Genomic DNA, 12,686 nt, shown 5'->3' with positions numbered 1-12,686 from the left:
CTTGGACGGTGTCCAGACCCTCAAGTCCTGAGACCCAGTCTTTTGGATAGAGAAGGAGTTTCTTGGACAAATCCTGATTTCCTCAGGGACCTGGCCATTTTAGAGAGAAAAGGGGGAGTTCCTAAGGTAGTCCCACACTCTTGGAGGGAAGGCCCTACTAATCCTGTAGGAACAGCAAGAGAGTAAGTCATGGATGGAGGAGGACTCGACCCCTCTGATGTTGTCGTGGGTTATCAGGCTGAAATGCTGATTCCAAAATCAGTCCTTTTCCCAAGGCTCTGACTTACCTGTAAAACGATGGGGTTGTAATAGATGTTCTCAAATGACCCTTCCGGCTCTAAATCAATGGCCCCTGTAGGCTCAGCTAACTCAACCCCCTCTTTGTGCAGTGTCTGCAGTCAGGTTCATGTTGTTTAAAGCACTGGGCTAGGTCCTCCACTCCCACCACCCATTGGCCAAATCTGGGTGTGCCCCATCGTCCGTCCCTGCCATCAACACCAATTTAACTGACACAGTTTCAGGAGTCATAGAATGAATGTGCTAGAAGCGGCTTTGGGGCTCATCCAGATTCACCCTCTCATCTCATTTTACAGATGAGGAAGCTGGACCCCATGGAGGGGATGTGACCTCAGTTAACTTGTGAATTGTCGCTGAACTTAGACACAGGGAGAAATATCATTGAATGGAAACATTTCAAGCCAAATACTTTAAAAATAAGTTTATTGTACCTAAACAATATAAAATCTGACAGATGTTTTAAAACATTCTTGCAAAAGAAGTAAACCCCTGTGTCCCCCACCCCACCCCTGTCTTGTTTCAACTGATATACAGGATGAACTTGCTCAGAGCCACAACAACAAAACAATGATCAGCTTTGATTTGGTCAAACACAGAATATTCCAAAACTTTATGTTCTAGGCAAAGTTCAGGAAAAGAGAGAATGGAGAGAAGCCAACCAACGACTTTATGTGACATTGTTCTAGTTGACATTCTGAAAGGCAGGACCGTCTCCAAATGGGAGACTGCCTGGGATGCTAAAAAGTTCAACTATGAAACCGCAGAAGCGGAAGAGAGAAATACGAGACATGAAGCTGAACATTTACTTTAAAAAAAATGCAGGGAAATATCACTATGTACACTTTAGCCTTTGGCATATACTCTACCAAGCCCCACCCTGGCCTTCCCATAGCCTTCCCATATATATATATATATATACCACTCCACCCATTTGTCTGTTTACATTTACTTTAGCAATATATCTCCCGACAGATACTGATTGTCCCTGGCCAATTTCAAAATGAGGTAGATGGGCTGTCTGATGACATCCTACTGAAATGCCCGTGTGGGCTACAGGAAACATGCATCAAACTGGCCTGGAAATTGGCACATCAGCTTTCTAGATGCCAAGAAGTCACTATGACACCATTTTATGCCTCATCACCCCCCGGAGACATGAGTCAAAACGTGTCTACACAGAAGTCTACCTGGAGATTGTGTGCATGGTAGACTCTGTCGTCATTAGAAAAGTGGAACAAATACTGAACCAAGTTTGTAGAAGCATGAAATGTGCTTAGAATAGGGAGGGAAGAGTCTCCCGCTCGATCCCCTGGCATTTTCCTATAGCTCCAACTCAGACTTCTCTCCCTTCAGGTAAAGGATGGCGTCAAAGAGAAAGGCAACTGCCTCCCTTTGAAACGTGACTTTTCCATGTCAGAGGCACCTGCTTCTTTCCAAACCCAGGGGCCAGATGAGAAAAGCAGCATGGAGGAATGAATCAATGCGTGTTTCAAAGTGTAGCAGATTGGTGTATAAAATGCTCATTCAGACATGCGCTCAAGTGTCTTAATAGGTCCCCATTAAAACATGCAGATGGACAGGAGATGCAGGCACAGCAGGCTGAATATCTGAGAGGATGGAAATCAGCACCCTGGAAGAAGAAAATGCTGATGGACTAGTGAAGGGCGCCAGGAGACTGGAGTAAACCTTAAAATGCCATTAAGTGGCTAGATTAGGGCAGATATGCATTTAGAATACCAATAGTAAAAACCCTGAGTAAGCAATAAGCAGATTACAGAGGGACAGTCCAGAGACGGAGCTCATTTCTCAACAGTGCCCAGCACAGAGACAATACAAGGGCAGGCTGGCTGCAGGCTGAGGGCACATCTTGCCTATCTATGGCAAGGTTCTTAACCTGGGGGCATGAACTTGCTTTTTAACACCTAGATAACCAGATTTCTCTATAACTGGCTTTCTTGGTAATCCTATAAATTTTAATGGATGCACTGAGAAAAATTAAGAACACTCCACAGGTTTGAGCCAGACCGCGAAGGGGTAGATGGTTAACTACAACCAATTCTAAATCTCTAAAAAAATCTAAATGTTGAATAGCAATGAAATCAATAATGGATCTTAGTCTCCTTATTTGTAAAACTAGGAAGCTGGACAAGAACAACTCCAAGTTTCCTTCCAGCTCGCGCTTGGTTTAATTCCTTTTAAAAATACAGACTAACACTGGGGAGAAAACCTCCAACCACTCCAAGTGGCTTTAAATGAGTACTATTTAAAGGGACAGCTTTTGATCTCTTTCAGAAAGACACTGAAATCCACTTAACCGACCTGTGCGATGATGCTCTACCTAAGCTCTGTTGCTTAGGAGAGAGCCCATGCTCATCCCAGCTGCCAACTTCTCTCCACGAGCCCCCGGTGGTGGGAGCCACAATAAGGTACATGCACATTTCTAGTGTGACAAAATGCTTTAGGCAATTCCCTCAGCCACTTGTGATCCTGTAAAAACCTGTCCTCCTCTTGAAGAGACATCTCCCTGACATCTGGTACTGGTCTAAAGTTCTCATCACCAGCAAGCTCTGACCAAAGCTGCTTTTCACATCCATTAACAGGGTAAACCTCAACAAGGGAACATTGCCCTTCCTTATCCTTGGTTCTAAGTGATTGTTTTTTCCCCTTCACTGCTGAAGACTCTGCATTAAACACTGATAGTTGAAAACACCCTCTTTGGTTAACGCATGCCATTCATAGGAGCAAAAGCTAACCTTTCCAAGAGCCCCCCCCCCCGCCCTTTTTAGGGACGAGACCACGTTTACAGGATTCTGTTATATGTGTACCCTTCAGAGTCACATCTATGGACCAGGGGAGGCCTCAAGTGGTTCCTTTGAGTTTTGGAAATCCCTTGGGAGAGAGCCAGCAAGCCACGCGAGAAAGTGAGTTTTAATTCTCTCATCTCCCTTGAATCTTATTACCAATGGTATTACCCAGGGATCTCTTATATACCAGATGTACCTCTGAGTGACTTCTGGCTGTGTTCAATAATAAAGTCCACCTTTCAAGGACTACTGAGGATGTAAGGATTGGATGCGGATGCTAAAGACTTTGAATAGTCCTTGAAGTCATTTGAGGAAGAGTAGTTCTGATGAAACATGGTATCACTGCCCCAAATGGTGGCTCTGGAGAGCCAGGTCCCATGATTGTCAAGATGGTGGAAGGATGGTCTTTGGCCACTACTCTCAAACTGACGCTTGAAACGAGAAAACTGAAGCCAAGTCCAAGACGACGACTATACTAACCTGAATGTATAAGCTCTCGTATGTTTGTGAAAAAATGAATCGCACAACGTACTGAGACCTATCAGTCCCGTAAACTGGGGAAAGGCAGTCTGGGAAGCTGAGGCTCGGTCAGAGGTCCAGCAAGTCTTGTGCAATGAGGAGGGAGAAGCAGCATAGTTGGTTCCTCTCTTCTGCTCCTGACTTCTCTCATGGTCTCCCTCTAAGGGGGTCGCTATGAACCATTAGAGAAAGTCAGTTCTGCCACAACTGAAATGGAGAATTTTATAATGAAGCTTTAGAGATTCTTTTATTGTTTTTTTTTTTTTAAAGACAGAAGAGAGCCAGGCCTTTCTTCAGCTAAAGTTGGACAGAGCTCTGGATGTTTCTAATTTTCATCCAGGAAGTCCTGAGCCTCTGTCAACCCTCCTTCATGCTGGTGAGGAAAACAGATCACAGGTTTGGGGTTAGAAAAGACTTAAAGATGATTTAGCTCAACCTTCTTTTACATATGGGGAAACTGAGATACTCGGAGGTGGAGTGACCTGCTCAGGGGCACACAGCTAGTGAGTGGCAGACTCAGGGCCTGAAGCCAGTTCTCTGCACTCCTACCACACCAGGCTGCCTCCATGGGGGTGTGCACACACTCATGAATATACACGCATATCCCCCCAGACTCGATTCACGGTCTTCAGTGCTCACATAAAGCCCCCTCTACTTGGACAGAAAACGGAGTGAGGTGTGCGAAGGCAGCACGCACGAGGTGTCCAAACAGCCCTGCCCTGGATGAGCCACCTGTGCCCGAGCTGCTGACCATGCACCAATCTGGGCTCTGAGTCCCCAGGCACCAGCAAAGTGTGAATGGACAGGCTCCTTCCCAATGGCACAAAACGAGTTTCCATATTCAGAAAAGGAGAAGCTGAGATCTGAGATTCCCCTGAGTGTGGAAAGCCCAGAGGAGAAGCCCAAATTCTCGCCTCGGTCCCTCTCTCCCTCGCTGGGCCTTCTGGCCTGTTTGCTTTCCAGCAGGAAGGATGTGCAGGCAAGACTGCTCTCTGGGTCTGCAGCTGCTGAACTAGATCGCTCCGACACAAAACAATGAGCGTTTTACTGCTGTTGACTCTGCTACCCAATAAAAGCCTGTGGGGTCTCTTCAGCATCTTCGTGCTTATACCAGGAACTCTTGTTTGCACATAGAACAGGGCCCGAGTTCTTTTCAACTAAATGCTCGCTGGTTTGTTTAGAAAACCCCACCCGCCCTCCTCACCACTAGGGGATGAGAGCCTTTTGCAGGAAGCTTTGGGAGAAAAGGTGAGTCTCAGGGGAGGCTCGTGTTTCCCTCCAGGGAGGTTGGTCCTGGTAGCTGAGGACGTTGTCCCCAAGCTGCCTTTGTGGTTCAGTAATCAGCCTTTGAGGGAGAGAAGGCCTCGGCGGACTCACTTCATGAAGAGAGGTCTCCATGCAGGATGCCCAGCAAACCTTGCCCTTCTCAGGTCCTTACTTTAAACCCAGGCATGAGACACAGAGGCAGACACACTGGTTCTTCTGGATGGATGCCTGCCGAGTGTGACTGACCATGACACATGAAGATGGACTTCTACTGTGGCAGGGTTGGGCTGCCCAATGAGAGGGGCTCCCAGGCCAACTCTCTCCTTAGCACTGGATAGAAAGAGCAGGCTTCCCTTTTTTAAGGAGGCCTGGCCTGGCAAGCCGGGGGTCGGCCGTCCTTCCGCCAAGCTGCATTCCAAGCGTCGCCTCCACGTGCCTCAGTTTCTCCTGCTGTAAGTGGACGTGGCACCTACATTACTCCAGAGGGGAATGCTGGTGAAGACCTCTGCCGTGGGAGAGCGCTACATGAAGGCAGGCTGTGATGACCACTGTGGTCACTCACATTTCTTCCTGATCTCCCCTCAGACAGGACCGTGTCTGGTGCTCTTGAAAGGAAGGGGCTGCCTCCCTGGGGTCTCGGCCACCAGACACAAGGAGAATGCTCAGGAGAGAAGGTAAAAGAAGAGAAACAAATGAAGGGGGATGGCGCCTCTGCGAGCGTCTGTTTCCAATCTTCAAAGCACTGTCAGCCGAACAGTCTGGGAGAAGCCAAAGGGCCCGTGTAGACGCTGAGCCTCGTCAAAGAACTCACACCCATGTTGGCCTCAGAGAGGGACACCGAGGGCTGAGCATGTCTGGGTCAGTCAGAACACACGTCAGGGCCATTGGACTATCTGGCACCCGGCGGGCCCTCAGAACTGGGACATAGCACCTTGGTCCTTACACACACAGACACGAGGGATGGGACAGGGAGCTTTGACACAGAAGGGGGGGACTCCCCCTGCCCCCCCCCCCACTGTCCCGGGGCAGAGGGGTTGGAAGATGGAGGCAGCGGGAGGGAGGCCGACAGAAACAAGCCTTGGGAAGCCCAGGATCCAGCTTCATTCCCTGAAGTTAAGGAGGCAGCGGCCCACAGCGGTCACACCACTTCATCAGATTCCAGCCCGTGGGCTTCATACAGGCTGTCCAGGATGTCCAGCTGCTTCTCCATGGCTGGCAGGTAAAGGTTCAGGTCCCTCTGCATGCCGAGGCTAAATGCCTCTTTGTGATGGTCCCCTTCCCTAATGGTCAGTGCTGCCACGAAGTCTTCATAAGATGGGGCCGCCCTTAGCGCAAGCTGGACAAGAAAGGAACAGGAACGTTTGTGCCCCCTTCGACACACCCAGAGACACTCACAGAGATCCAAAGATACCCACACCCACAAGGACACACGCACAGACACATGTATACACTTACACAGACACAAAGACATAAAGAAATGTACAGACACACAGATACATATACACACGCACACAGACTTGCTAACACAGACACACACTGCTAGACAATCTTCTCTTCTCTCCTCCCCTTTCCCTGATGCATAAAACCACATTCTGTGTTTAGGAAGGAAAAATCAAGTTTCTGAGACTTCAAGGATGAGGGGCCCAACCCTCCTCCTCCAGAACCTTCATCCTCTTTGCTCTTACTTTGCATCCTGGAGATGGAAAAGATGCAAGAATGGCATTTAAACCAAAAATTCTTGGCCTTATGAACCCCCCAAGTTAACGGATCCCAGGCCAGGACCCCCTGACTTTGCCCATTTCTGACATCTGAAGGCTGGACTAGTCGACCACTGAGGGTCCAGTTCTAAAAGCCTGTCCACTCACCACGATACGGCTGGGAATGATAGGGGCCAGCTACCCACAGGGATGGTCATCAGAGCGATTTTATTGGCTACTGTTGGGGGGTCATAGATTAGAGCTGGAAGGCCTTTAGACATCAGATAGTCCAACCCCTTCCTTTTACACATGAGGAAACTAAGGCCCACAGCAGTGAAGAAGACTCATCCAAGGACATACAATCAGTAAACCGGAGGATTGGTATTTGGATCCAATTCTGTTGCCACCAAACCCCACCCTCTTTCCCGTTTGTATGACAACCCTTCATGGCTGTCTTTCATTTAACAGCTCCGGGCCTCAGTTACCTTATCTGTAAAATGGGAATGATAAAAACACCCCGAGCACCTATACCACAGGCGTTATGGACATGAGACCAAAAGTGTGTGTGTGTGTGTGCATGAGGGTGCAAGAACATGTGTGTACATGTACACATTCTCCATTCCATTCCACAAACATGTATTGAGGGCCTACTACGTGCCAGGCTCCGCACTGGGCACTGAGGGAACAAAGGCAATAAAAAAGGCCCTTCTGGCCCATGTGGGGCCTCTACAGTGGGGGAGGGGGAGGGGAGGCAGCAGTGTACACATCTGGGGCTCAGGCGTCCAGAGGCTCCTCTACTAGGGAGGAGGAGGGAGCGTGTTCTAGGCCAGGGAAATTACTGTTCACATGGGGGCTCCTGGAAAGCAGGGACTGTGCTGTATCCCCTGTGCTTAGCCTTGTGCTTGGTATACAGGAAGCACTCAATCAGTGCAGTTTCATTCAATCATTCACTCACAACAGCATACTTCTGGCCTCATCATGACGACATCTCTTTCACTTAAGTCCTGCTGCTGCATGTCAGCTGTGGCCTGAAGGTGACTATAGATTCTTTTTTTGTTTGTTTTGTGTTTTCTTTTTTATTTCTTGTGGGGCAATGAGGGTTAAGTGACTTGCCCAGAGTCACACAGCTAGTAAGTGCCAAGTGTCCTAGGCCAGATTTGAACTCAGGTCCTCCTGAATCCAGGGCCGGTGCTTTATCCACTGCGCCACCTCGTGGCCCGGTGACCATAGGTTCTTGAGGGATTTGGCAGCCAACTACAAACCCTAGCGGGTCTGACTGAGCTAGAAAGATCTGGTGACATCGTGCTGGCCTTGGAGTCAGGAAGAACTGGGTTCAGATGCTGCCTCAGATACTGCTTGTGTGGCCACACTCTCTTGGCCTCAGTTTCCCCATCTGTACAGCGAGGGGGCTGGGCTCAATGACCTCCAAGGTCTCTGCCAGCTCTCTATCTAGGACCCCCCCCCAACCCCCGAGATACCCAGGGTCGCAGTCTGGGCAGCCAGAAGGAATCAGCAAGCCCCCCCACCAACAGGACTCTGCCTTGGGACTTGGCGTGTCACGCAGACGCCAAAACAACTACTCACTGCAAAGACGCCTCGAACCACCCAGCCGTGGTGCTGCCGCAACGTCTTGCCGTAGGCATTGTCTTTAAAAGAGAGAAACACAAAGAACTCTGTGAGAAGCTTTCCCCTGAAGACTTATACATGCGTGTTTGGATGGTCCTACGTGCGTGTGCGTGTATGTGTATATGTGGAAACAAAGTTAGCATTTTCTTATCTGAGAAGAATCAGAAGCGCGGCCTCTGACCAACGTACCCACAGACCCTTCCTCCTCTGACTGAAGGAGGTGTGCTAGGGGGGCTCACAGAGCAGGACAAAGGTCTGGTTAAATAGAACCATAGAGAATCAGAGCCAACAAATAAGGAAAGAAGACAAGGTGGGGAAAGGGAGGAGGTCTCAAGTTGGGGTCTTGAGAGAAAAGCCCAAATTCAATGAAGTAAGTACAAAAATGAGCCACACTTACACACACACACACAACAAACTTCACCAATATTTATGTCAATTCTTTGTTTCTTCCCCCTTTTAAAAATTATTTTTTCAATCTTAATAGTATTTTTTTCTAGTTACATGTAAAGATAGTTTTCAATATGTCTTTGAAATTTTGAGTTCCAAATTTTTCTCCCTCCCTCCCTTCCCCAGGACAGAAAGCAATCTGATATAGGTTATATATGTACAGTCACATTAAACATATTTCCACATTAGTCATGTTGTAAGAGAAGAATCAGAACAAAAGGATAAACAATAAAAAAAAAGCAACAACAAAAGTGAAAATCGTCTGCTTTGATCTGCATTCAGACTCCACAGTTCTTTTTCTGGATGTGGAGAGCGTTTTCCATCATGAATCCTTTGGTATTGTCTTGGAACAAAAGAACCGAATCTATCGCCACTGATTATTGCACAATGTTACCCATTATTTCTTTCTTAAGAAAAAGGTGACACAGTAATGAAGCAGGGGGTCTAACCTGGGGCCGTGAACTTGTTTGTAAAAATGTTCTGATGACCGTATTTGCATGGAACCCCTTCCTTAGCAACACCGTGCATTTAGAAGCGGCCTTCTGAGCAGGGGCCTCTGGGCTTCACTGGGTGTTACCATAGATTCATGACCCAAAAAAAGCTAAAAATCCCTGCAACGGGGAAAATTCCCCATTTGATTCTTTGAGGTGTTTCCACCCTATAATAAACTCAGAGAGCAATCTGGAGACCCTGTGGTTTCCCCTCATTTTCCCTGCAAAGCTGATGAGGCTCCAAGAGGGGGGCTTGTCACACAGCTCCTCCTGCCTGGCACAAGCAAAGCCCTCGCCACAAAGAATTCCCATTTATTTGTAGGGAAATAAAGGCCTGCTTTATAAAGAGGAGGTGGCTGAGGTCTAAAAGAAGCTGAGTTTGTTCCTTCTCCTACTGACCTTGGGGGTCCAATACAGAGAGAGGTGTGGGTCAGGAAGACCCAATGCCCAGGGCTCTCTCCATCCATCACACAGTAATGCAGGGGCACAGGAAATGAAGTGCTGCACTTGGGGTCAGGAAGCCCTGAGTTCAAACCCTGCCTCAGACACTTGACACTTACTAGCTTTGTGACCCTGGGCAAGTCACTTAACCCTCATTGCCCTGCCCCCCCAAAAAAAGAAAGAAAGAAAAAAAGAATGATGCAGTGCTAACTTACTCAGGGCTGTCTGGATATCCTTTTCTCCATTCTTCACTTCTGTCAGGAAACCCTTCAAAAACTTCAGTCCCCTGTGGTGGGGAAATAAAAACATGGGGGTGGAACATTCAACTTTTGAAGATCCTAGACTATTAGTGCTAGAAGGGGCCTCTGAGATCCCTGGTTCTGTCGGGCCCCAGAAGGGGATTCAAATTCAGGCTCACTGATGGGAAACGTTTTTCGGCGAGAGTGACCCCCAAGAGGCATGGGCGGCCTTGGGAGTGAAGGCTCCTTCCTCATTCCAGGCCTGCCGGACAAGGCTGGATGACCACTGGCTGGGGATGCTGTAGGAAGAGCTCATCCTCAAGGATGTGGTAGGCTAGACAGCCTCTGAGGTCCCCACCAACTCTGGGATTCTGGGGCTAGACCAACCCCCTAATTTTACAGATGAGGGACGAGAGGCCCAAAGGGCCCCACGGTCAGCAAGAGTACCTTGAAGGCTCGGTCACTGATGTCTTGAGGGCGAAGGGCATTAAGGAGCACCAGAAGCATTAAGAAGTCAATCAATTGGCTTACTGTCTAGTAATAAACAGCACTGAACCCACTGAACCCAACCCTCCTGTCCAACATGCATTTAACAGTGCTCAGAGCACTGGGCCCAGAGTCAGAAAGACTCATCTTCCCGAGTTCAAATCCGGCCTCAGACATTTACCAGCTGTGTGACCCTGGGACAGTCAGCTAACCTCTGCCTCAGTTTCCTCGACTGTAAAATGGAGGTCATAAAAGCACTGAGAGGGGCAGCTAGGTGGCGCAGTGGATAGAGCACCGGCCCTGGAGTCAGGAGGACCTGAGTTCAAATCCGGCCTCAGACACTTGACACTTACTGGCTGTGTGACCCTGGGCCAGTCACTTAACCCCAATTGCCTCACTTAAAAAAAAAACAAAACATTCTCTAGTGCAAATCCCAACATAGGGACTCAGATCTGAAGCTTGAAGTCCAATCCCTTCCTCTTACAAATGAGGACACTGAGGCCCGGAAGAGAGACTCGCCCAAGGCCAAATAAGCCTTAAGTCCCAGAGCCAGAATTCAAACCTCAGAAGGGAAATGAAGTCTTGCCTCAAGTGAGAACCCACCACAGCTGACTGTCCTTTTGTGAATCAGGTCCTGCATGAAGCTCGGCCCCGGTTGGCCCCTGGTTAGCAAAGACCGTCCCAGACCAGCCCACGGGCAGAGCCGGCCAGGCCTGTCCAGAGGCCTCCCTTACCTCTTTAGCCACAAGAGGGCCTCCGTGGCCGAGTTCCTGACCTGGGCCACGTTCACACTCACTTCCTGCAACACAATCTTTTGGAGGGTGGTAAACTCTTCCTTGTTGGTGATGTACTTCTGATTAACTTTCTGCAGAAGAGAGGGAGGCACGTCAGTGACGGAACCCAAGCCAACCATGAAGAAGAATCAGGAAAGAGGCTACTGAGAAATGAAAGTTAGGAGAAGCAGCGTGAAGACCCCCCCCCCTCCCACCAGGCCTAGGTTCAAATCCTGGCCCTGTCTCTTTCTGTCTGTCTGTCTGGCCTCAGGAAATCACAACCTCGATGGGCCTCAGTTTCCTCACCTGTAAAATTAGGCAGAATTGGGTAACATGCTACAATGGGAAGAGAATTGATTCTGGTGTCAGAGTTTTTGGGTCCAAATTCTACCTTTGATGCTTCATGTCCACAGGACTTTGGGAAGCCTCCCCTTCCCTCAGTTCCAAGGACTTTCCTTCCCACTCTAAGACCTGAGGATGATCAGGCTAAATGTGTGACCTTGGGCAAGTCACTTAACCTTCTTTGTAAAGAAAGGGGCTTGGTCTCTTAAGGTCCCAAGGTCCAGGATCTGCTGACTTTCTCTGTGGGGCTTCTGCTAGTGGGCTTTCGATGCTTTCTTCATAGAGAGCTCTCACAGCCTCCTGAGAGACAGGAAGAGGGAGGAGACTCTGCAGGGACTTGACTTCTGATAAGTGGTGCCCAAGCACCCATTTCCTGTCTCCCAGGGGCTCCCAGCACTGCCGGGGCTGAACAGCTGCTCCAATTTGCATGCATGAAGCCTCTTTCCCCAGCACCAGGGAGGGGAAGCTGGTAGCAAAAGAATACACATTCCCTGGCCCTGGCTGTTCAGGCCTTTGTTTCCAGGTGGGGAAGGGTCCTTCGAGCATCAGAAGTGGAGGGTGGAAAGGGGCAGAGCTAGAAGGACCCTTCAGGGTCATCTGGTCATTTTATTTGTTTGTTTGTTTATCTGCTTGTCTTTTGGGGTTTTTTTGTGGGGCAATGGGGATTAAGTGACTTGCCCAGGGTCACACAGCTAGTAAGTGTCAAGTGTCTGAGGCTGGATTTGAACTCAGGTACTCCTGAATCCAGGGCTGGTGCTTTATCCACTGTGCCACCTAGTCGCCCCCCCATCTGGTCATTTTAGAGGTGACCAGAGAGGTCCATGAACTTACTCCAAGTCACAAAGCTGGCTAATGAAAGAAGCAGTGAGATGGTCCAGGCTGCTCTGTGTTCCCTGAGGGGCAACGCCCTAATTCACCATGTAGACACTAACTGTGCAGCATCAGTGGGGTCTTGGAATAGAATCTCATGGATTCATTTCTTTCTTTTTTTAAATCATAAAAGTATTTTATTATTTTCCAGTTACATGTAAAGAGAGTTTTCATCATTTGTTTTCATAAGATTTTTAGTTCTAAATTTTTCTCCCTCCCTCATCCCCAAGACAGAAAGCAATCTGATCTAGGTTATATAGATTTATTTCTGCATGTGAAAAGGGAAAACTTCCCGGTAGTCAATGCAACGCCATAAACATAATAAGTGCCTTCTGTGTGCCAAGCACTGGGAATACAAAAATGAAGATGGAGACAGTCCCTGCCCTTG

At 48.6% G+C, this 12,686-nt stretch overlaps 1 protein-coding gene across 4 annotated transcripts in view; it reads right to left on the bottom strand.

Annotated features, from left to right (window-relative positions):
* Window positions 1-801: 801 nt before the first annotated feature.
* Window positions 802-12,686, bottom strand: part of PLEKHA8 (pleckstrin homology domain containing A8) — a 44,821-nt gene continuing 32,936 nt past the window's right edge. For 2 of the 4 annotated variants that reach the window (XM_043967916.1, XM_043967918.1), the window contains exons 11-14: window positions 11,048-11,178; window positions 9,804-9,874; window positions 8,168-8,229; window positions 802-6,222 (exon numbers count right to left, since the gene is read on the bottom strand). In XM_043967916.1, the coding sequence (XP_043823851.1) occupies window positions 6,025-6,222; window positions 8,168-8,229; window positions 9,804-9,874; window positions 11,048-11,178 (462 nt within the window). In that variant the 3' untranslated portion in view covers window positions 802-6,024. The other 2 variants (XM_043967919.1, XM_043967920.1) reach the window with 2 other exon arrangements.

This window comes from Dromiciops gliroides, chromosome 5 (genome assembly GCF_019393635.1).
Source record: "Dromiciops gliroides isolate mDroGli1 chromosome 5, mDroGli1.pri, whole genome shotgun sequence".
Lineage (NCBI taxonomy): Eukaryota > Metazoa > Chordata > Mammalia > Microbiotheria > Microbiotheriidae > Dromiciops > Dromiciops gliroides.
The sequence above is the reverse complement of the archived record's forward strand: the minus strand, read 5'-3'. Positions and strand labels throughout refer to the sequence as shown.